The sequence below is a fragment of the Meles meles genome, chromosome 9 (genome assembly GCF_922984935.1).
Source record: "Meles meles chromosome 9, mMelMel3.1 paternal haplotype, whole genome shotgun sequence".
Classification (NCBI taxonomy): domain Eukaryota; kingdom Metazoa; phylum Chordata; class Mammalia; order Carnivora; family Mustelidae; genus Meles; species Meles meles.
In genome coordinates, this window is record NC_060074.1 from 39,113,896 (window position 1) to 39,139,371 (window position 25,476).

General features: G+C 40.9%; 1 protein-coding gene and 1 pseudogene across 10 annotated transcripts in view; one reads left to right on the plus strand and one right to left on the minus strand.

Moving 5' to 3' along the window:
- Nucleotides 1-24,728, plus strand: part of LOC123950651 (nuclear body protein SP140-like protein) — a 78,379-nt gene extending 53,651 nt beyond the window's left edge. For 7 of the 10 annotated variants that reach the window (XM_046018831.1, XM_046018830.1, XM_046018826.1 and 4 more), the window contains 12 exons: nucleotides 5,504-5,569; nucleotides 7,251-7,331; nucleotides 10,662-10,721; nucleotides 12,056-12,160; nucleotides 13,872-14,014; nucleotides 15,166-15,213; nucleotides 19,588-19,629; nucleotides 21,824-21,939; nucleotides 22,628-22,733; nucleotides 23,067-23,144; nucleotides 23,343-23,486; nucleotides 24,275-24,728. In XM_046018831.1, coding sequence (XP_045874787.1) covers nucleotides 5,504-5,569; nucleotides 7,251-7,331; nucleotides 10,662-10,721; nucleotides 12,056-12,160; nucleotides 13,872-14,014; nucleotides 15,166-15,213; nucleotides 19,588-19,629; nucleotides 21,824-21,939; nucleotides 22,628-22,733; nucleotides 23,067-23,144; nucleotides 23,343-23,486; nucleotides 24,275-24,382 — 1,097 coding nt within the window. In that variant the 3' untranslated portion in view covers nucleotides 24,383-24,728. The remainder of the gene's footprint in view (nucleotides 1-5,503; nucleotides 5,570-7,250; nucleotides 7,332-10,661; nucleotides 10,722-12,055; nucleotides 12,161-13,871; nucleotides 14,015-15,165; nucleotides 15,214-19,587; nucleotides 19,630-21,823; nucleotides 21,940-22,627; nucleotides 22,734-23,066; nucleotides 23,145-23,342; nucleotides 23,487-24,274) is intronic. The other 3 variants (XM_046018829.1, XM_046018832.1, XM_046018835.1) reach the window with 3 other exon arrangements.
- Nucleotides 830-1,675, minus strand: LOC123950857 (annotated as a pseudogene).
- Nucleotides 24,729-25,476: the final 748 nt, after the last annotated feature.

The following is a 25,476-nucleotide window of genomic DNA, read 5'->3' on the forward strand; positions in this document are numbered from 1 at the left end:
CTTTCTGGGGAAGCTAAAATTGTTATTTTAACTTTTATTGTTTTATCTTTGGATTTTTTTATTCCCTTTTCCTTAAGGCCTCTTGTACAGTTGTGTTTTTTTTTCTTTTTTTTTTAAAGATTTTATTTATTTATTTATTTGGCAGAGAGAGATCACACGTTGGCAGAGAGGCAGGCAGAGAGAGAGAGAGAGAGGGAAGCAGGCTCCCTGCTGAACAGAGAGCCCAATGTGGGACTCGATCCCAGGACCCTGAGATCATGACCTGAGCTGAAGGCAGCAGCTTAACCCACTGAGCCACCCAGGTGCCCCTGTACAGTTGTGTTTTATGTTTCCTATAGCAACACTTAGTTTTTTTTTATAATCTTCTCTGATAATCCTAATCTTTTAATAGTTCAGTTCACTTTGCATTTTTCATGAATTCCTGATATATGTGGATTTATATCTTCTATATTACTGTTGACCATTCTTTTTCTGTGTTTTTATGTTCATTTCCTGCTTTCTGATGGATTGAGATTGAATTCTATATTCCCTCCTTTTCCTCTGCTATTTTGAAAATTTGAGATGAGATTTCTGGCATCTCTTTAGCATGCCTCAATCCCAGGTGATGTCAAAGGTCTGAACATGTGGATTGGCTACACATTGGGCATTTGATCACCATGTAGCTATTGTTGTGTAATATTGTAACATTTTATTTTTAATTTTCTTTCATCACAATGTTGAAACTATTACCATTTTTTGAAGTTGATATTTCCTTAATTTAAAAATATATTTTTTTAATTTTATGTGCTTACTCTTGTTTCTTTTACTTTTTAAATGATCAGTTACTTAATTAGGTTCTTTGTAAGAAATTTAATACCACCAATTTGTGAGGATAAACTCCATTTGTGAGAGAAAACACTGAGTGGGGGTAGTCTAAAGCTGCGGAACAATTTTGGTTTTTGGCAGAATTTGTGAGTCTGTAGTTTTCTGATCAACCTTGTGCTGCTCTGTAATCTCATATTTCTTCTACTCTCTGTCAAAGAGCTCACCTTCCTGGTGTCTGGGTTTATACAGCTTCTTCTTGAAGTAAGCTTCAGTGACGTGTTTTGGGATTATCACAATGCTGATATCAATTTTGGTGGAGATGGCAATGACAAATTTCTGATGTGTTCTACCAGAGGAACTTGACTGAGGCGAGAGGTCTGGTCACAAGTAAGAAGCCACTGCTCAGTGGTTTCAGGAAAACCACCCTCTGGCCTCTGTGACACGCAGTGAGGATGACAATAGTCCCAAGAGTGATGCTAGCTTGCTGTTTTCTAATGCTGACTGAAAGGTTTTCTGTTGTGGCTCAACAGCTTTCAAGGCACATCTTCAGTAGGATAATACCTACATATTTTGTAGGTATTTTTTACTACCATTCCGGTTTTGTGACAGTAGCAAGAATCTTTTCCTTTTCAACCTTGGATTTAGCTGTTGATCACTTTTTCTTGTATGTGGCCTTTCTGGAATGCATAGCCAATTGGGAATACCTGCCATTTCCTCTGACAAGGATGGGGTTTCTGCGATAGTCAGACTTCCCCTTCTTTGGTGCTTTAGCCTTGAGGTTCCCCTTCTTAACCTTGCTACCAGCATCAGTCTTCTTGGCTTCTGGTTTCTTCTTCCTTGTTTCCGGCATCTCAGCTTTGTCACCCACCATCTTCCAAGATGGGAAAGAGCTCTTTTCTTTTCTTTCTTTCTTTTTTTTTTTTTGGTTTGACTTCTGTTCAGCTGACTTAATTCTTTTGGTTCTTTTAGTGAGTGATCTCTAAGTGGCAGACTCTCCAAGTTTATATTTGCAAATTTGCCTCGATCGAACATTTTTAGCAAGATTAAAAATTTTAAGTTGACATTTATTTCTCCTCAATACAGTAAGGTGATTACTGTGCCATCTTATCAAATTATTGTGTGGTGTATGAAAATTCTTCTTTTATTGTAAGTGTCATTGCTTGTTAAATAATCTTTCTTTTCTTTCCAAAGCTCTTTTTGCCATGATTGAATCATGGAAAGTTTAGGGACAGAAAACTTGGGAGAATTTTGTGTAAATACCAAGATACTTTATGTAGATTCATAATTTGCATTATACTATTCTTACTTTGTCATGTTTCCATCTATCTACCCATTTGTCTGTTCCTTCTCTTCACTAACCCATCTTCAAGTTTGAAACATCTCAAAGTTGCAGATATCAGTACACTTCCCCCCAAATACTTCAACCTGCATATCATTAACTAGAATTCATTATTTGTTTTCAGTTCTTTTCTTTTTCTTTTAAGATAACCATTATAATGAAATGCACAAATACGAAGTGTATCATCTGATGAATTCTGATAAATGCATCCCCCCTGTATAACCCAAATCCTTATCTAGGTACAGAACATGACCATCCCCCTGCAAAGAACCTTTATGTCCTTTGGTATAGCCTTACCCATCACTCATAAGAGAGAACCACTTTTCTAAGTTTTCTCAGCAAGTTGGTTTGGCTTGTATTAAAACCATAAATGAGGTTTTGGAGCATGTTCTCATTTGATGTAAGGTTTCTTTAACTCAGCATATTTTTCAGATTTATTCACATTGTTGGATATATCAGCATTTTCTTCAGTTTCTTTTCAAAGTATCACCCAGTATATAAGTATATCAAATTTTGTATATATATTCTCCTATTGACACATACTGCAAGTGTTTCCTATTTTTTGTTAATATGAAAAAGCTGCAGTGAACATTAACATTCTTGTAGAAGTCTTTCTGTGGGTTCATGCCTTCAGATCCATTGTATAAATACCTAGGAATGAAATGTCTGGGATATAGGATAGGTACATTAGTTCTTCTCCCCGAAAACCCATGTTAGGGGTGAGGTGGCATACACAGGCTGTGCTCAAGTTGAGGAATACCACACTTCAGAAACCTCGATCTTAGGAGGAAGCTGCTGGCACACCTGCTCAAACCTTACCCTTGAAGGAAACATATTATTAGCTGGAACTTGAACAAATCTCCGGGGAGAGGAGGGAGTTTTCTATCTTATAGAGGTCAGTAAACAAATCTGCTCCCTGACCTAGAGGGTTACATTATCTCTGGCTTCCAAGGTTGTTTGTTACCCAAACACCCTTGCAAAGATATTTTGAGGCATGTGGAAATGCCATGGAAAATTGCCTGCCCACAAATTTACAAAACACAGCAGATCCTGGTAAATTTACCTATGAAGACACCACTCCATCTGCCATTTTGATTAATTTGGCCAGTGTAGGCTAAGAACAAATCCATTCAATTTGTTTCCTGCAGTATTTAACAAATGTCATAAAGCCTAAATGATTTAGGTCTCTAATGACAACCCTAAAGTATAATTTACCATGTTTGCATAAGGGGTCAAGTGAAGTGCATTTCCACACAAGAAGTGCAATTCCAGGGGCACACATGTTGACTCTGAAAGGGAAGCATTTATAGTTGCTGAGGTTCCCTAATGGAACATACATCAACCAGGGGAAGATGGATGGTGCCTCCAACGTGGGCCCCTGGTGAGCTATGAATCTTGGAGCTCCTAGTTTCATTCATTGCATCTAGTCCTTGATTTGGGGGTGGGGTTCAGTTGGGGGGGCACTTCCTGAGGATAGTCCATCCCAATCTGTCCTTTTTGTCCATGACACAAACCAAGTGGCATCAGCCTTCCCTAACTGCACCCCCCTCCAAGTGACTGAGAGTAGGGGTAGGGATGATGTCTAGAGGAATCTTGCATGGGATGTGTAGATGCTGGGGCCAATCTATGTTTTCTTGTCTGATGCAGAAAGGTAGACTCATCATGTCTCTGGTAAGAGATATGTACTGGGGTAGTTTCTCTCTGGAGGTAGGTTTCAGGGCAGTTCTGCAAGGCAGATATCATTAATGCTTCCCCTTCCACCATACCTGCTAGGCTCTACAGGTGTCTGGATTTTTGCTCTTCCGTTTCTGCCACAAAATCTGTGTGTACTGTTTCGGTGGCTGTAACTTCATCTCCTTTCCTTACGATCTCTTATTCCCACTCTGACTTTTATCCTGAGGGTCAGATACAAGTGGGGCAAAGGCATTTTCATAAAATGTAATCAGATCAGAATTAAATCTGAATCCCCTAGGATCTCTGAAGGCTCTGCCCTCCAGACTGATAGGAGAAAGAACGAGGCATCATCTCCAAGAGCAGGCAGAACAGAATCCTAAATTTTCAGAATTGGTCTAACACCATTAATCCCCCACCACTTTTATCCTGATCATGATGCAGGAAGGAACTGATCTGTTTCTGGGCACAGCTGCCTTCAGTGACCAAGGAGCCTTCCAGAGTTGGGTGTCCAGGAAGAGATGAGGGACAAAGAGTCAGACAATCAGTGCATTGGAAGTAGCTTTTTTTTTAAAGGGTACCATTGTCGGACTACTAATGGTTCAGGCCGTACTTCTGACACATATGAGTTTCTAGGGCCACAGTGGTGTGGCCAGAGTCAGCTGGTCTGTGAGCTAAAGTGTAGATGGTGTTGAGGCACCACCCATATCTCCCAGAGGAGGTCAAGGCCTGATCAGTGTCCTGGAGTGGTCAGGAAAAAAGTCCCTTGTGATGTGGCTCTCCCTGCTGAGAGACAAACAGGTCTATCATGACCTTGGCACATAGTCATAACCCCTACACAGGGCTGGGCAGGGTCCTGGAAAGCCATGGTGCCAACGGGGCAAAATCCCAGAATTCTTGCACATATCATTTTCATTTGATGAGCAAGGCTTTTTATTTGTAGGCCCTTCCTGCCTTGTAAGTCCTGGAGTCTGAGTTGATCCACCTCCGAATACAATGGGAATCTCAACAGGGAGTCATAAGGCCTCCCTCCATGGATTAGGTCTTCACTCTTGGCAGTAAAAATCTAGTAGCTGGCTATTTTTATTTCACAATGGTGACCAGATAAGGTCTCTATTTACCCAGTGCCAGTGATCTTCTCACACCCATGTGTTCATATGCCGCACAACACATAACCTGCTATGGTTTCTTTAAGTCCTCCAGGACTAGATGGCACAGAAGTGAGAGGATTTGTGTCACATCTACAAGTACAGAGATTGTTTAAGTCTCCACCTCAAAGCTGAGAACATCTCCCAACTCCCAACATGGCATATTATCCATGATGCGATCCTGCTATGAGGAGTGTGCCTCCTCATGGCACATTTGACTCTTGAGGAGGAAACATTGACATACGTCCCCAAAGGTGGTCATTCAGGCTAAGACACCAAAATAAACTCCTGTTTATTTTCCAGTTTTAGTGTTTTTTGGTTTTGGCTTTTAATTTTCAAAGGAAGGTCGTCTCCTGTAGTCTCCCAACTCTGTGTGGAGTAAAGCATAACTCTGTAGTCAGCCTCACACAGCTGCGCTGGTATTTAAGAATTTCATCCCGTTCTTGTGGCCTGAAAAAGTACTTGAAACTACTAACATCTATGGCTTTGAGAATTATATTTACAGCTCTGAATGATTAACTTTATTCTCTTATGTTCGAAGGAAAAAAGAAAGGCCATGCCTGGACAAGGATTAAAAGGAGATATCAGGGAAGAGTACATCAAAAAGGTAAGCAATTCAGTGTAAGGCCCTGCTTCTTATCTCCCTGCTTGGGCTCTGACCCTTTCCTAGTGGCTGCACCACGAGGACATAAGCTAAGATGCTGTAACAAGGAGGCCTGAAAACATAGTGGCTTGCACAAAATGGCTTAGTACTCAACACAGAATCACCCAGAGCTAAATGATCCCAGGAGACAGTGCCATCCTCCATATGTGGCTTCTCTGCTGGGTTAAGAAATTGTAATAATTTGTTAAGATGTTTCAGAGAAAGCCAAATGCAAAAAAACAGCCTGTATGTATAGGTGGGTGTGCACCTGTGCACATGGTTAAAAACCAAAAACATATATATTTGTACAAATGTATTTTTAGATATTTATAAATTTTTATTTTTATATATTTGTCTATAGAGAGACAGACACAGATATGGATATATGGAAAAATCAATAGATGGTCATCAATAAAAATATATGCAGTGGTTTATATATGGTCATTGGAATATAGGTGATATTTATGTTATTATTTGTGTTTTTTAAGTATGGAAATGTATTAAACATGTTCAAATTTTGCAATGAAAAGATATTGTTTAAATAGTAAAATATACAGAGACAAAAGCCTAGGGGAATATTTTTGAACAAGTTAATTATGGCTCTCTCTAGAATAGTGATATCTCATATAATTTTTATGTTCTACATTTCCAGTAATATATTATGTATTACTTCTAGTTGGACCTCTGAAATTATTTTTATTTCAGTCATGCTTTACTTCTTCTTTTTTTTTTTTTTAAAGTAAGCTCCAGGCCCAGCAAGGAGCCCCATGTGGGGCTTGAACTTATGACCCTGAGATTAAGACTTGAGCTGAGATCAAAAGTGGGATGCTTAATGAACTGAGCCACCCAGGCGTACCTCAGTAGTGGTCTAAAGCACTCCTTTCTTCTAGAAAATGAGACCTAGAACTCATTTTCTATGTGATCATCAATTTCAGAACAGAGCCATATAATAAGATTTTGAAGTCCAATTAAAATTATTAATTTTCACCAATCTATATATCTTGTGTTCTTGTCAATTTACATGGCCGCCTTGTTGGTGAATGTGTACAGTTTTGTTTGGGCAAAAAAATGTGGTAGCATCTATTTTAAGAATACTTATTTTCTTTCTTTTTTTTTTTTAAAGATTTATTTATTTATTTATTTGACAGAGAGAGAGGGGGATCACAAATAGGCAGAGAGGCAGGCAGAGAGAGAGGGGGAAGCAGGCTCCCTGCTGAGCAGAGAGCCTGATGTGGGACTCGATCCCAGGACCCCGGGATCATGACCTGAGCCGAAGGCAGCGGCTTTAACCCACTGAGCCACTCAGGTGCCCCAAGAATACTTATTTTCAAAATACCAAATATTTGGATTTAATCATTATATCATTCTCATTTAGGTGTACATAGATAAACACATAGATAAATTCTAAACCACTTTGTACTTTCCAAAGTACAATAAAATCTTGTACATAATTAAAACTCTTCCCTCCTAAAAGTAGAGTATGCTCTAGACACCTGTTTGAGATCCCTTACCATAACAGGCTTTCTTGGCTAAGTGAATAGGAAAAGGGGCTTCAGAATTGAATCCGGTGTTTACTCACTTGCTTTTGGTCTCTATGTCAACTGCTGTTTTGTCCAATTCTGTATCTTCCCCTGCTTATCCCCAGAAAGAAGCGACACTGCTGGCCAGGTGGTCTCCAGTGAGAGAAAAGTGAAAATGCGTGTACAAGGACGTGCCAAGATCAGGGGTAAGATAAAGTTTGTGCCACTTCTACTTGGCCCCATGGGTCAATACAAATTTAGCAAACTTAAACTGACAGCTTAAGTTGTCAGTCAGTTTGAGAGCAGCAAAATCTAGAAAGCAAACCCATTTGGAGCCAGGCTTATAAATTGTTTGCATTTATATAATAGTTTTTATCTACCCAGGACCTAAAATCTTTTCCCTGAGTTTTCTCTGCTTTTTGTGGAAATTTCTTTACCTTGCATCATTGGTTTATTAATGTGGCCAGACTTGGTAAATTACAGGTAGAAAATAAATTCTTTTTTTCACTGCCCTTTCAAATCTACCTTCTGGAGGAGTTTTTCCTGACTTGGGCATGCCTGATAGTTTTCCTGTTCCCTTGTCACAAGAGTTAAGTCCCTCTTCAGTAGTTGAGAGTCCTTTGGGGACTAGTATTAAAATTTCAATATTTTCTCCATTTCAAAGCACCTCCCCTCCTTCAGCCTGAGCAAACCTCTGTCTGGGCCACCTGCAGTGGGGATGTGGCATGGTCACATTCTTCTCACATTCTCTCTTGGCTCCACCCACACTGAACAGCTACTGGTTTGGGCCACCCCAGGATTGGGGGGGGGGGGAAGATGAGAGAAGAGAGACAAGAACGTGGAAGTGTGTCCCTGGACAGATCCAGCTCTGAGGTAACACTGGGAATGCAGGGTACACAAGTGCTAGCTCTTTCCTCTGTGAAATTCTTTCATCAACTCCGCAGTGCGGTCTGTCACCACTGCTTGACTTTTTGCAGAGAAACGTAGCCATTCTTCTACTGCGTGGATATGAGTAAAGAACTGGAGCGGGCATAACCTGTTCCACCGATACTTTGTATGGTCACATAGGTGACTTGGTCCCGTTGCCTTATGATGCGGGGTGCTTGAAACTAGGGTGACCAACACACTCTGGTTTGCCCAAGACATTACCAGTTTTGCCACTGAAAACCCTGCATCCGGGATACCCCTTAGTCCTGGGTGGACTGGGACAGTTGGTTACCCTCCTTGACACTTAGTGAATTGTTCCCATCTATTGAGACTTTTACTAAAATTTTGGGAAAACAGGAAATAATTTAAATAATGTCACAATTACTATTAGAGATTAATTAATACCAAGCCCAACAATTTTAAAAAATAACCTTAAATTATATATTGAATGCCATGATAGAATTCATGGTGGGGGATTCTGTATTACTAAATGGGTATTACAACCTGGGGACACAAAAAATTAGTTAGATGCTGTCTTGCTTAGTCACTCTATTTTCAAAGGAAAACACAACGGTGCTGTATTATAAATTAGTTGGTTTTAAGCTCCAGGTTTCCTTCTATCAAAAGCTCCATAGGCTAGAATGGACTTCAGTGTGTTTCCTTCTTCTCCCTAAAAATATTAGGCCTAAGGCGTTTGATGAAAGATAAGTTTAACATAGCTACCAGTCCTAGGAAAGACGTAACCAGGGAGAGGGACAGATGGAGACCAAAAAAGACTCTCTATTTGTTGGGTTGTTCAAGGCTGCGGTTAGAGCTTTAGTGCCAAGCCTGACTGGGATATAGGAGGGTAAGAGTAAGATATCTGGATCTCTTCTCTTGGTACTGTGAGCATAGACCTTCAGGAGAGTAATGAGAGAGCACCAGAGAGTCCATAACCACTTTACCATCTTGGGTGAAGAAGAGATGAGGAGAGTCCCTTGGAGAGCTAACTGGGTGGATGACCTTCTATTGGCTGGTGATCGCACTTTCTGGAGGGAGAAATCAAGAGGGGGCAAAAAGATTAATCTGTCTTTTTGCCTTAAACTCCTTTAGTTATTTGCTTTAAACTCCTTTAGTTATTCTCCTTATCCCATGGCTGGTAATAACCAAATCTTTTACTTTCTTATAGAAATTTACCAATCTTTTGTTTCTGGTGATTTTATCTTGGTTAAATAATGTTAGACAGGTTATAACTAATTTTTGTGTCCCCAGGTTGTAATGGTTAAATAACAATGAGTGATGACTTGTGAGTCTATAACTTGTCTGATGTTGTAATAAAGTCTAATTATCAATTTTTGTCCATGGGGCCATTTTGGTCTTAAAGAGATGAAAACTCTCTCAGTAATTGTGTAGGATAAAGTCCAGAAAGTGGGGCTATTTACCAAGTAATCAGTCCATTTTGGGTTTAATTGAAAGATTTTTTTTTTTTTTTGCTTTGCTGGTCTAATATGCTCATAATCTGCTTATAGTTTATAGCACCTGAAGTGGACTGGATAGTCTCAAAAATATTTCCTTATGGGGTCTACATAATCCCACTTAGTACCACCAGATAGTGGGGCACTGAACACAGAAAGAAGAAAATGAATTTGTCTTCCTGCCCTAGAATCTAAATCACATTTGAATGACAGCAAACAGACATGCATATCCATAGCCAAAACTTGCAAAAAGTAAGAACATTCCCTGATGCAACACCTACCAAGTCAATTCTTTTTTTAAAATTATTTTTATTAACATATAATGTATTATTTGCTCCCGGGGTACAGGTCTTTGAACCACCAGGTTTATATATTTCACAGCACTCACCATAACACATACCTTCCCCAATGTCCATAACCCAACCACTCTTCCCTCCCTCCCCACTCCCCAGAAACCTACCAAGTCAATTCTTAATAACTATTTGAAATTAAGATTTTGGAAGACTCAATTCTACCCATTCTTCTTGGTTAGTTTTCTTCTGGTAGTTTCTTAGATTCTAATATCTTTGTCCAAACCCAGGTAAACAAAGCCCTTGGTCACATTTATTATCACTTTCAACACAAACGTATAAATGACTTCATTCAAGGTGTGTGGAATGTGTCTCATGTGTAAAACCTGTCGTAGGTTTTCCCCTCACAGAACACCTGTTTATTTCCATTTCTCCACAAGAAGAAACCTGGAATGCCTTCACTTAACTTTATAGTTTTTGTTTCAATTTTCTCTGAATATTTTAGTTTCTGTAATGGCAATAATCATCATCTTGATCTCATATGTTTTTTGGAAAGACTAAGTAAATTAGTAGATGTACAATTGACATCTATGAAGCCCTTAACACATGACTGCTTAAGGTATCAGTGGAATGCTGATTTCACTTGTTTTTTGTTTTACTAATGTAGGACTATGAAAAATAAAATATAAAATAAACCTGTTAGCTATCTAATTCTTGGTATCTTAACACTAGGGATTATATATTTTTCTTTATCCATTATACAGACTTTGGGGAAGTTATACTTAAATGGAAATTTTGGAAAGCACTAATATATGCATTGCAACTGCTTGTCTGTGATTGTTATTATATTTTTCTATTTTATCAGGGAAAAAGAGAGGCAGAACTCATAGTGAAAGGGCCCCACAGAAAAGATTCCGGTCAAGAGGTAAAGAAGAAAAGGGGAATAACTTTCAATAACTAAATAGCTAATTTCCTGTGCATTCCTGTTTTCTGTGATTTTAATAATAAATCCATATCCCTAATTGCTTTATAGCTTTACTAACTGTTGAAAGTTGTATATAATTTGGGACATTTTCAAAATACGTCAGGGAGAGAAACAAGATAATCCCACAAACAAGTAACTTGGTGGCCAGACCTTGTGGGTCCAGGGGCCAGTGTAATGACGCTGTCTTCACTGAACTGATAAATTTTGAGCTGGAAATCATCTGTTGCCATATAACCCACATTATTTAGTTGGTCCTTCTTTTGCTACATAGAGAGTCACAGGTTGCACACTACAGGTAGCCTGGAGTCATGGTCAGTAGTCTTTGCCTTTCTCTACTTTTGATTGTGTGTGCTTGGACCTGTCACTTGAGCACAAAGCAAGAGAGAAAATTAAGCCAATAATTCTCAGTCCATTGCAGTTCTGATAGTCTACCCAGCTCAACACTGGACCACAGACATTCCCTCCTCCCATCATGGTTCTAAACATCAGCTGGAAGGGCAGCATCAGCTACACACCCTCCTTGAGTTAGTTCCTTTGAAGACCTTTCATCCCTACTTCTGCAGAGTCAGGTTGCCAGCCACCTCCCCTTCTGCAGTGTGCAGATTGTTCTAGAGTTCCTGAGCTCCTCTTTTAGCTGTGGAAAAAGCTAACGTGAGGGAGAAATGAAGCAAAGCAGAGACAAGAATAAGAACAAAAGAAACAGAGACAAGAACAAAAGAAGGCAGACATCATCTCCATTGGGTTACCCTGTCATTCATTCCCCTCTCTCTGCTCAGTGAGTCAGATCTCAACTAGGGAGACATAAGTACAGTCTCTCACTTTGTTTCCAGCTACCTAACTGCGGTGAAATAGTGTGGCTGGAGACCTCCCTTCAGAACAAGGCAGCTGTTGTGTGTTTCATATAAGAATCATATAAGAATTCATTTGAATTCTTATATTGAAATTGAATTGAAATTCAAGAATTTCATATAAGAATTCATTGTCATGTAAGAATCAGCAAGACTAACTAGATTGGGAATAAGGCAGTTTTATTGAAGACTTATTTCTCTGTAAAAGCATTCTTGTTGTGTGTGGGATTTGAAGGGTAAGATGGAGGTAGATATTCTATAGTTATGTATCAAAAATATCACATGGAAGAAAGCCTTTGATGCTAGAGATTTGTAGAATGGACTTCCCTAAGCACCTCTGTATTTTATAAGGACAAAATCCACAGGGTTGGAGAGGTGCATGTGCATTTGCAAAATGAGGTGGAATGAGGAAATCTTCTCTTTCAGGGTCAAGAAGGCACCGAGATGATAGTGTGAATTTTCACTCTCAAATACTTCCTGTGACCTGTGGTAAGGTGAAGGGGATGTTGTATAAGAAGAGACTGAAACGAGGTAGGTTCCATGGTCTCCTTGATTTGCAGTATGGAATTACCCATGCAAATTAAACAACATTCAAGGAATTGAGGGAAGGAGGAAGGGATCCCTAAGATGACGTTTTTATACTTTCAGAAATTATACACAATGCCCAAAGAACCAAAGAGAACTGAACCAGAGATAAAAGGGAAGAGGCCCTCAGCCTCCATCTTCATATCCTTCCTCCCTTATGGATGATTACCACCAGCACAGGGTGCTGGATGTGGTGAGACCACAGAATTTAGAATTGGAGAGCCTCACAATATAGCTGTGAGGAATTAATTTACATAATCAATGTAAAATACTTCAACAGTTTCACTGAGATATAATCACATATCATGAAGTTCAACCCTCAAAGTGTACAATTCAATGTTGAATTTTGCTTGCATTTCCCCGGGATTATCCAGCCATCACCACAATCTAATCTTAGAACATATGTGTCTATCCCTGACTAAAGCAAATGCCACGTCTATTTGTAGTCGGTACATTCCCAGTTCATCCTGGTGCCCAGCCCTAAGCAGCCACTAATCTATTTTCTGCTTCATGAATTGGCCTATTCAAGGTATTTCCTATAAATGAAATTATATAATACATGCCATTTTATGACTGTGCTATTCACTTATCATGATGTTTTTGAGGTTCATCCATGTGTTAGCATGTATTGGTGCTCCATTTTTTTTCCAAATAATATATTTCATACGGTGTGAATACACCATATACATCATTCATTCATTAGTTTGGGTTGTTTCTACTTGTTGGCTATTATAGATAATGCTGCTTTGAATATTCATGTGTGAGTTTTTGTGGGAACAAATGTTTTCTATTCTTTTGGTTATATATCCAGGAGTGGAATTGGTGGATCATATGGTAAATCTACATTTAACTTACTAAGAAAGCACCAAAATGTTTTCCACAGTGGCTGCACTATTTCACATTCCCACCAGCAATGTCTGAGAGCCCAAATTTTTCTACATCCTTGTCAATACTTGTTATTGTTTTAATTCTTTTTTAAATTGTCTGATTTTTTTAATTATGACCATCCTAGTGGGTATGAAGTGGTCTCTCATGATATTTTTGATTTGCATTTCCCCAATGATTGAGAAATACTGTTTATCATATGATTATCTTTTACACATAGCTTAATTTTCCACTGGGTAACATTTCACAATTATTTTTAATCTCAGCTATCCATGATTTCAGGGAGGGGAAAAGCTTTGCTTAATAATGCCATTACACTGGATTAAAAAAATGTAATAAAGGCTTCAGATGTCAGGTGATACCATTCTAAGCTCAGTCTCAACCTGAGGTTCTTCCTTCACATTGTCCCAAGAGCTATTGGAGACTGGTCTGTTCTCTGTCTTCAGCAAATTGAGATGCTCTCACTCTTCAGGTTCATGTGCTTTTCCTTTGTAGATGGTTTTGAAATACTTTTAAAAGGTTGATTTTGATGGTAATTATCTCCTTTTATTGTACAAAGTTTTAAAGAGATGTTGTTCCAAGGCAGGAAATCTCCTTTAAGGGGTCTTACAGGCTATATTTGGGGATTCCAAAGACTGAAAATGGAAGCTAGACTCTCCTGCTATAAATCTTGAGCCCAAATTGGGTGGTTCCAGATGCATTGTGGTGGGAGCTCATCATCTGAGTTCTGAAGACAAAGAGGACTGAGGCTCAACTTACCCTGGTCTTACAGGAGTCTTGGTGAAGTGTATACAGAGTGAGGATGGAAGATGGTTCACCCCCAGGGAATTTGAAGTCAAAGGAGGCCACGAAAGATCAAAGAACTGGAAGATGAGTGTGCGTTGTGGTGGGAGGCCCCTACGATGGCTAATGGAGGTATTCCAAGGACTGGAGTAGATGTGACTTTCCTTGTTGTACAGTCATTACTTGCTCACCAAATTTTTGTTGAGTTATAGCTAAAAATCTGATGCCCCTGAATTTATCTGCTGACCCAGGGAGAGATGCCCCACATTCTTAACCTCCCTATAATGTTGCACATTAATGTTGTAAAGGGGTTCTGTCTGGATAGAGGCCAGAGCTTGGAGGAGGGAGAGGTCATTGTGCATGAAACTTGCAGAAAACTTCATGCACCGAAACAAGAGTGTCTATAGCCAAACAAATGGAAAGAGGAGGCTCCAGGAAAAGAATGGCATAAAAACCAGAACCACAAAAAAAGTAGCTCTGTGGGTTGGGGTAGACTGGCTGTGTATGATAAGGGGTGATCCATCGATGGGGGTTGTTTATAGAGGGTTTTAATATCAGCCTAAGGAGTTTAAACTCATAGACAATGAAAAATCAGTGAGGTCTTTTGAGGCATGAAATGACATATTTAAAACAATATTTCAGACAACCTTGGGGGCTTGAAATGATTTCAGTGTCTTTCAGCCCAAAGATACCTATACCAACTTGCAATGCTCATGTCAAATGTTTCCCATCTCTGAATAGTCCCTGAATGACCTGGCCTGGTCCTCCCTTCCCTGGACTCCATGAGCCCACTACTAAGACCCTTCTTATACTGTTTTATACTTATCCTTCCAGGCATTCTCTTTTTATTTCTAGATACCACTGGGGTTTCTCTATCTTTGTGTGTCCAAGGTTGTCCAGAATGTCTGATACCCAGTACGCATGGGATAAATGTGTGTTGATTGAATAGTCCTGGTGTATGGATTCAGCATGAGTGGCATTGTGAGAATGGAAAGGAAGTGAGAGGTGTCAAAGAGATGAAGGAAAACCTCTTAAAACTTAGGAAAAAAGACAAGAGAAAGGAAAAATGTTCTAAAGATGATTTTCCAATGCTTGAAATTCTAACCACTGATTGAATTCTAGAAGTATAGCTGAGAAGAGGGAGATATTTTTTCACTTAGCCACCCTGGCTTTGATCTGGCAGTGGGACATCTAGGTAGAAGTATATGGGAGGAGGCTGGAAGTGCCAGACTTACAAAATAGAAAATAGGCTAGTCACAAACTTGGATCTTTTTATCTTTCAGAAAGGACTTCTACATAATCCTCCAAGAAAATATTTCAGGAGAAGAAAGGTGATTATTAGTCACTTTTTATAAGTTCTCATCACATAACTGATGTTATATGCACAATTATTTATAGTTCTCAATTGGATAATTATAATTTGGCTTCCTCCAACTCCCGTCCCCTTTTTTGGGGGGCATGTGACTTCAGAGTTGCTACTTTGAACATTATGCTATATAAAAGGCAAGATCTTCTTTGAATGATAAATCATTTGAGGTAGAGATGATAAGGAGTCATCAAAACAGACCTCATATATATGCTTTAACTGTAGGTGCAGATGTTGTAAGGGTGTCAAAGTTGTAAAAGCAAACATGATTATGCAATACAAAAAAATTTCATAATAAGATAGGGTCGGGGCCCCTGGATGTCTCAGTCAGTTGAGCATCTGAGTCTTGATTTCAGTTTAGGTCGCGATCTCAGGGTCCTGGGATTGAGCCCCACGTTAGGCTCCCCACTCAGCAGGTGGTCTGTTTGTCGCTCTCCCCCTGCTCATGCACTCTATCTCTCTCTCTTTTTTAATTTTTAATTTTATTATTTTATTTTTTATAAACATATAATGTATTTTTATCCCCAGGAGTACAGGTCTGTGAATCGCCAGGTTTACACACTTCACAGCACTCACCATAGCACACACCCTCCCCAATGTCCATAACCCCACCCCCTCTCCCAAGTCCCCTCCCCCCAGCGACCCTCAGTTTGTTTCCTGAGATTAAGAGTCACTTATGGTTTGTCTCCCTCCCGATCCCATCTTGTTTCATTTATTCTTCTCCTACTCCCCAAACCTCCCACATTTTCCTAATCCCCAAACCTCCCACATTGCATCTCCACTTCCTCATATCGGGAAGATCATATGATAGTTGTATTTCTTCTCTTGACTTATTTTGCTAAGCATAATACCCTCTAGTTCCATCCACGTTGTCGCAAATGGCAAGATTTCATTTCTTTTGGTGGCTGCATAGTATTCCATTGTGTATATATACCACATCTTCTTTATCCATTCATCTGTGGATGGACATCTAGGTTCTTTCCATAGTTTGGCTATTGTGGACATTGCTGCTATAAACATTCAGGTGCATGTGCCCCTTCGGATCACTACATTTGTACCTTTAGGGTAAATACCCAGTAGTGCAATTGCTGGGTTGTAAGGTAGCTCTATTTTCAACTTTTTGAGGAACCTCCATGTTGTTTTCCAGAGTGGTTGCACCAGCTTGCATTCCCACCAACAGTGGAGGAGGGTTCCCCTTTCTCTGCATCCTTGCCAGCATCTGTCATTTCCTGACTTGTTAATTTTAGCCATTCTGACTGGTGTGAGGAGGTATCTCATTGTGGTTTTGATTTGTCTTTCCCTGATGCCGAGTGATGTGGAGCACTTTTTCATGTGTCTGTTGGCCATCTGGATGTCTTCTTTGCAGAAATGTCTGTTCATGTCTTCTGCCCATTTCTCATTTGAGTTATTTGTTCTTTGGGTGTTGAATTTGCTAAGTTCTTTATAGATTTTGGACACTAGCCATTTATCTGATATGTCGTTTGCAAATATCTTCTCCCATTCTGTCAGTTGTCTTTTGGTTTTGTTAACTCTTTCCTTTGCTGTGCAAAAGCTTTTGATCTTGATGAAATCCCAATAGTTCATTTTTGCCCTTGCTTCCTTTGCCTTTGGCGATGTTCCTAGGAAGATGTTGCTGCGGCTGAGGTCGAAGAGGTTGCTGCCTGTGTTCTCCTCAAGGATTTTGATGGATTCCTTTCTCACATTGAAGTCCTTCATCCATTTTTGAGTCTATTTTCATGTGTGGTATAAGGAAATGGTCCAGTTTCATTTTTCTGCATGTGGCCATCCAATTTTCCCAACACCATTTATTGAAGAGGCTGTCTTTTTTCCATCGGATATTCTTTCCTGCTTTGTCGAAGATTAGTTGACCATAGAGTTGAGGGTCTATTTCTGGGCTCTCTATTCTGTTCCATTGATCTATGTGTCTATTTTTGTGCCAGTACCATGCTGTTTGATGATGGCAGCTTTGTAATAGAGCTTGAAGTCCGGAATTGTGATGCCACCAACTTTGGCTTTCTTTTTCAATATTCCTTTGGCTATTCGAGGTCTTTTCTGGTTCCATATAAGTTTTAGGATTTGAATAAATAAATCTTTGGGGATTTATTTATGATGCAGGGTTCTTCAACTCAAATACAGATTTTTAAAATCATCATTACTATTGTCCAACTTTAATGAAATCTAATGGGATTTCATTAAATGATTCAGACAACCCCTTTCTAGCAGATAGTCCATTCTGGGCCATAGACAAAACCAAATCATTTCATGAGATAGGAAACAAAACATATATTTTCTTTTCTGATTCATTTCATCCCCTTTTGCCTTTCATTAAAAAGTACACAGACCTTTTTTTCTCAGGGGAAATTACTTGCCTTTCTTGAGGATGGTGCTGTTGGGAAGGAACTTCTTGGGAGATTGATGTATCATATGGGAGGGGCAGATCTGGAAAATTGTTTACTTTGATGCTACCTTTTTGGCTACAGCAGGGGGGTGTAGAGACCTCTTTTCTATCTGAGAAAATGGTTTCTTCCTCTATAGAAGAAGTCTATGTAGACAACATAGTTACAACAGGTTAAGTGTAGTGTAGATTCAAAACAAGGTGATGGATTTTCCAAGATCGAGTATGAACAAGAACTTGAGAAAGAGGGAGAGAAGGGAAGTGTCATTCTTACATACTTCAAGTAAGAATGGCCATCCAAGACATTCATAGACTTCTAAGGCCATGCCTAGCTGGCCAATGAAACTTCATCTTCCACTGCGAATGTGATTATCTGGATGTTCTGGATCATTTGAACTTTCAGTCCTTGGGACGTTGCATCCACTGGATTTCCTAAAGGGAAACTATTATTTGATCAGTTTAGTATATTAAAGACCAGCATCTATATCATTTCCCAGATGTCAAGAGTTACTCAGTTTGGGGTACCTGCTGGCTCATTCAGTAGAGCATGTGAGAGTTGACCTCAGGATCATGAGTTCAAGCCCCATTTTGGTCATACAGCTTACTTAAAAAATAAAATTAAAATAAACTTCAAAAAATAAAATAGTTAGTCAGATTACCCCTGTCAGCTGGCAACTTCTTATCAACAGGATCTACCCTTATCCATGGGTACAATACTTTCCTGCAACAAGCTTCAGCTGCCTCTATATTTTGCGTCTCTCCGTGAACTCCCCAGAGTGGAAGATCTTACAATCCATTATTATCCCTATGGGTCCTCTGTGCCTCCCAGAATCTCTTTTGCTGTTGGAGCCCCTTGGCTTTCAGAAACTTCAGTATCACTCTTGATATCACATGATAGATTATTGGCTCCTGATAAGGGCCACTAATATCTTTTGGTGACAGTTGCTGTGTTGCAAAATAATATATTCCTCCAGTATATTGTATGCTAATATTTCTTAAGAGATAGCAAGTAATCTCTTTTCCTAAGCTAAGTAATATTCATTTATTTACTCATTCAACATATCATTGTCAAGCCCATACTAAATATCTAATGGCCATTAAAGTTGATTTAAACAATATTCCTGACCGCAAGGATTACTTCAACCTCAAATTCTAACCTGGGGAGATTTTAGGTCACCCAGAGAGATAGGCAATGACTGGACACTTCTCAGGTCATTGTCCCATGGATCACTCTTGTCTATGACTACTATGCTCTGGGCTGGAGATAAAAACCACATTACAGAGGGAAGGATACCTGGTCATTCTGTTGAATATGCAAAAGCACTCTAAGTTTAGTGAGTGATAATCAATTACCTCTGAAAAGTCTCCCAGATGACATCTTTTTGGGAGGAGAGAGAAGGATGACCTTCTGGAAGAAAAGCTGCCACAATGAGGACCTTGGGCACATTTTATCTTTGAGGCTGTGCCCTAAGAGGACTGCAAAAGTCAGTGCAATTCTCTGGTATGTTTCCATGGATTCCAGGACTCTGGGTCCTGTGGTCACTGGGGGCTGTTGATGATGAGTTCTCAACCTGATTCTCTCACTGCACCACTTCCTGGTGGGATGATACTTTCTAAGGTAGAGAAAAATGCCTGAGGATCCTTCAAAGTAGGAGAACCAGTGGAGTTTCTCCAACTCCATCTGTGGAAACCAGGGCCAGGCTCCCTGCCTGGTTTCATAAAGGTCTACCTTGGGTCAGAAATCCAGGAAATTGAATTTGCATTGGACCAAACAGTGGTATTTTGGTACTTTTTATTCTACAAATAGATATATAGGTCCATACAAAAAGTATGAAATAATGGGTAGACTGTGGCTTGAATTCCTCCACAGATAGCTGTTAAATAAGGGGTGGATGCAATCCTTGTATTCAATATTGTCATTCAGTCTTTCTCTCTTTTCAACAGACAATACCAAAGCCTCATGACAACATCTTGGTTGACCCTTATGTAAGTACTATACCTCTAACCCCAGAATAATCGAGGCCTTGTTCTTCTGTGCACTGTCATTGCTGTGTTTCCCTGAAGCATGCTCACACTCAGTTGGAATGTGTCGCTGTGTGTGACGAGTGGAGATGAGCAGATGCAGCACCCATACCAGGGAGGTGGTTCTGAAGATGGTGTCTCTGTGTGAAAATATTTTTTCCTCTTTGTTCAGGGAAACCTTTCTGTTTCCTCATTTCCCCTTGAAAGTGAGTATGGGAGGCAGAGCTTTAGACCATTGGGGTCTCTAGAACCAGGGCCCAAAGTGGTAATAGCTAGAGCTGGCCAGCAGATTAGGGTTAAGGAGCAAATTTGGGAGAATAGCATTTTAAATAAGGCAATAGGGGAGGAAAGGAAAATCGCAAACATTCACTCCAAGGTACAGGCAGAGCTAAGGTCCACCAGAAGGAACAGGCTCGGCCAAGCTGGTGATGAATCCAGGGGGTAGACCCTATTGTGAGTCCTGCAGAGAAGTGCATACAGGGCAAGTGGCCTTTTTTGGAGGCCATGTCTCCAGTCTTGAGGCAGCCATCAAGGTGCTAAGCTGGTGAGGGCTGAAACCATCACCATGTAGCCAATCACAGGGTGGTCCCATATGGCTACCTGCTATAACTTCTGTCAAAATTATGGGTGACTGCTCTCTCTACGCTAAATCATACTTTGATTCCTTTCATTGCATCAAAATAGACTTTTGAAGCAGTCATCTTTGTACAACTCCAGGGGGCAGCACTCACAGAGGATATCAAGCAGTAAAATTGACACAGGACATCCAACAGAGGAGGGGTATTCAGATGGGTTTGTGTACACTATACCTTCAAAGCATTCCCCAACAATATTTAGATCTTATCCACACTGATTCTGACACTTGGCCAACTGAGTCTTCAATCATCTAAACAGCCCTCAATTCCAGTGTTGTGTGGCTTGTTTGGGATAGACATAGACCCTCACCCCTGTTCATAATCTTTCCAGGGGTAGATACTATGGGCCAATTCAACATTGACTTATAATATCCCCATGCCTAATAACCAGGCTAAATCTCAACTTGAGCTAACTCAACACTGAATCACTTGAGGACCTTTGAAAAATAACATTGCCTAGATTCCACTCTGTGAAATTCTGATTTATTCAATCTAGGCTATGTTTTGGACATTAGGATTGTTTAAAAGTCCCAAATGATTCTGATGCACAAATTACCCATTTTATGAATTTAAAAAGAACACCAGTGGCTGTGCCCACCCAGACCAATTGATTCAGTATCTCTGGCATCGGAACCAGAATATTAGAATTTTACATAATCTTCCTGGATGAGTTTAGTGTGCAGCTGGACTAAGAAACAAACAGATGTATCTGTTAAGAAGTATACAAATGTCAGATTCTTAAACATTGGCTGAATTTGTTATTTCATTGTCCTTCTGGGGAGAGTGGTCATCACTTCCTAGAGACTGATGATAGTAATCTATGAGTGCCTGCACTGATGAGAAGAAAAATGGCCCCACAGCTCCTTGCCAGAGCAGTCTTAGCCCCAGTGGAGGTATCCTTGAGGGTCCCCTAGAACACTGAATGGGAGAATTTGCTAGATGTTCTTTGGGGTTAGCACATCCTCATACATGGCCATTCTTAAAAAACAAAAGAAATAACCAGAACCCAATTCATCCAACATAAGTATTTTCACCCCAAATCCCAAAACAAGACTCAAAATATTGTTAATGAGTGTCTTTTCATCTTTTATCACTTTCCACATTAAGGGGTTTATGCTATCTTATTAAATTCTCAAAATTTCATCTTTCTGTAAGTCTGTCTTCCTTGTGGTATAGGCAAATACATTTAGCACTTTCTTTCGGGAACTTGTTTTATCTGCAAAGTAATAATAGTATTCAGATTCCTATAAAACCATCTTCTTGTTTTGCTCCTAGTCTTTCTGTGTTAGATACTCTGCTTTTATAGGGAGGACTTTCTGGCATGACACACAGGCTCCTCCTCCCAAGCGTCACTGAAGATGGTAACTTTTTCTGAAGCCTCCACCACATGGTGCTCCTTCGTACCTCAGGGAGAAGCTAGATGTGTCCAGGCAGGTTCGCACAAAGGTCTCAAATTCTAGATTCCCATAGCGGTGGTCTGCTGGGGTCTCACCAGGGACACAGACATTTTTTTCACCTTCTAGCTGGGAAACTCCAACGAGTGTGAGACGTGCCGGGACGGAGGAAAGCTGTTCTGCTGTGATACTTGTTCGAGATCTTTTCATGAGGACTGTCACATCCCACCTGTGGAAACTGAGAGGTTTGTGAGATAAAGTCCCCTGGCCCTGATTAGGAAGCCTTCCCCCCGCAATAGGAGGAACCTACGTGTCGAAGCAGAGAAAGAGCAGGGTTGGACGTTGGGGTCCAGTAGTATGGTCCAGAGAGATGTTTAAAGACACTGGCAGGGAATAATACTGTTCTTTGCTGAGGCTGGGATGCTGAGGCTGGTGGCTGCATCCCTTGCCTTCATACTGCTACTGTCCCTTCAAGGAGTTTTCTAGCCTAGGCCCCTGTTCACAAAGATGGGAACATCAACTGTTTGCATTTTGTGCTTTTTTAGAAAAGGCAGAAAATGTGGTCTGGTTTCTGCATTTTACCACGGGCTCAATGGGCTAATAGAAACCTGGGTCACCAGGGGTTAAGGCCCAATTTTGACACTTGTGTGTGTCAGGCAGGGCGTCTTGTGCTCTCAGCAGCTCAGCCGGGGGAAGGAGAGCCCACTACTCATCCTGACACCACCCTCTATGCACTGAGTCCTCTGGTGCCACTGTAGATGGGAGGAGGGTTGTGGGCTTAAGTTCTGGTTGGGGGTCTTGGAGACTCTGGGACACCCTTTCATCTCCCAGCTGTGTCCATCAGCCATGCCTGAAAGGAGGATATTGGTAGCCTTTGGAACAGGGTCTGTTTTCAGGGCCCTGGCCCTTGTCCACTCATGCCCAACCTCTTAGGAGTCCGTGGAGTTGCACCATCTGCAGGATGGAGTCTTTTGGAAGGCAGCCATGTCATGGGGAATCTGAGGCCCTGGAGAGGCAGATGCAGCCTGAGGAGCAGTTGGTGAGTTAGGTGCAAACCCCAAGCCTTCTCCTTACCTTGTACATGTGAGAAGTCCAATAGATAGAGGGGGAGGGGAAGGGCGCCCCAAAGGAGTCTGTTCATCCAAGCCATGTCTCAACCATGCTGAAATCATACCAGAACTTGATTGTGGAAGAAGTAACTCAGTTATTACATGTCTGTTTCCAAGAGCTAAACATGTTTAGGGAAACTTCCAGAATACTGATGTGAGTCATGTCTCTGCCTGGGCATGTGTATGGGTTTAATGTCTCCAAACGGCTCCCCCCCCCAACCCCACCCAAATGGCTTTTTATTCACAGCCTTCCTCTTTTGCAGAAATGTGAGTTCCTCCTCTTGAAGGTTTATTGCCATTCAGAGAGCTCATTTTTTTCGAAGATCCCATATTATTACTACGTAAGTAACAACAACCAACCACACTTCCAGGCCACTGTGACGTTCTGGGTCCTTCACACAGGCGCCGGAGGGATTTGTGATCTGAATCCCATGAGACAGAGAGCATGAGCCACCATTATCTGTACCTTGTGTCTCTGCTGGATTTGGGGACATTGAACTATGCCAGTAACTCTTCCATTGATATTTTTTTCTTACCAGATTAGAGAGGTTTCTCAAAACCTGAAGGAACCTATGTGGTTGGACAAAATCAAGAAGAAGTTGAATAAACAGGGTTATCGCCAAGTAGGGGAGTTCGTGCAGGACATGCGTCTCATCTTTCAGAACCACAGGGTGTCTTACAAGGTACAGGCTCTCCCTGCCTTCATTTCATTTTTTTTTTCCTTTGAGTCACTCTGCCCTCATAGTCTGGTGCCTGGAAAATTTTACATTTCCCTCACCCTATGACAAGCCCACACAAGGAAGGGCTCTGGAAGGGAGTGACTTTTCTAATTCAGGACGTAAGCTCACCATAGCAGGGCAAGAGTGAGCCAGAGGCTGTTTCTGCAACCAGAACCCCAGACCCCTAAGAGCTCATTCCCTTGCTCCAAGGTGACAGGTGTCCCCAAAGAACAGTGGAGTCCTGCTTGCTTCAAACCCAAGGAGAGAATTGCATCTTAAAGTTATGTCACCCTTCCTATCTCTCTCCAGATAAACTCCCTGGAAACTCTTAGAAGTCCCAATTTCAGACTCCTTTGATGTGAGTGGAGTGTGTAGTCATACAGGGTCACCAGAGAGGACTAGAAGTCCTCTAGGACTAGAAGGAGATGGCTGACTGTAGTTAGACTACTAGCTCTTTGATGGTTGCAAAGAACGTAGATGATTTTTCTAAGTCTCACTAAAATAAACAACCCAAACCAAATAAGTCAAAGTCTCAGGTAAGCAATGATTTCCCATTCCTGTCTACTTAATGAGAAGTAATTGTGCATTTAGGAAACAACAGTTACTCTTAGCTGCATGAATTTTTAAGTGTCACCTGGTTAATATAACTTAGGTATTTAAGCAAGGTCTTCAAACTTCTTGATTGCAAGGTGTCTAATAACACTGACAATGAGGATCGTTATTTTTGTCCTTATAATTTTTTTTCTTTTCAGTACAATGACTTTGGCCTGATGGGACTTAGACTGGAAGAAAAATTTGAGAGGAAATTCAAGGAAGTGTTTGCTATTGAAGAAACAAATGAGAGCAGTTCACAGGCATAGTGGAGGGTGTTGGCATCCTGGAAAATTCCCTTTTGGGGCAAAAATTTCATCTCCCATCTGCTGTGAGGATTGGCTGTGGATGCCACCCCTCCCCAAAATATCACGTTCTGCCATTGCCAGCTTCATCTGGAGTTAACACCTCTTGGACCTGGGAGTTGGCCCCCAGCCCCAAGGTGGGACCAATGTGTGGTGTGATTCATGCTCATGCACTCCCCAGAAGATCAAGATAGAGCTAGTCTCCAGCTGGGACCATATCCATGCTTCGTTTTTCCCACTGTGCCATCCTTTTAACCTCTCCCTTCTTCTCCTGAAAAACTTCTCAAAATAAATCACTTACTTAAGAGGGGCGCCTGTGTGGCTCAGTGGTTTAACGCCTCTGCCTTCGGCTCAGGTCAGGATCCCAGGGTCCTGGGATCGAGCCCTGCATTGGGCTCTCTGCTCCGCGGGGAGCCTGCTTCCTCCTCTCTATCTGCCCGCCTCTCTGCCTAGTTGTGAGTTCTCTCTGTCAATTAAATTTTTAAAAAATCACTTACTTTAGAGACTTTATCTCAGCCTCTGCTTCCAAGGATCCCAATTTCAGGTAACTGTCCCAGCAAATGGGCCTTAAGGATGGAGTTCTGGTGTTGGATCACTGCCTAGCCAGATGGTGACAAGCAGAATGTTGATAGTCCCTGGGTATTATAATAGTGCCATTGCCCAAACTTTCACCTGTAGGAAACTGGATGAGCTACAGAGGAAGAGGCACACCAGCAGATTTGATGGCCTGACATCTACGAAAAGAGAAATAATAACACTAAGAACCGTGGTTTTTGATGGTTATTGCTAAGTGCCTCTAATATGTTGAAAAGAATAAATGACAGGTTTAAATCTGTTAATCACCACCTAAATCCTCATACGTGCAGCTGGAAAACAGACAGTACGGAAGGCCTGGCCCGAATTTTAAGAACAGTAGAACTTTAGAGAAGACTGAATTCTAAGCTCAGGATGGTCTCTTATGCCAGAGGGAGGGCACTAATGAAGAAGGAGTGAAGCCCTGGAACTCAGAAAGGGGCTCTCTAGGAAGATGTATATGAGAACTCTGAACTCCAGATCCC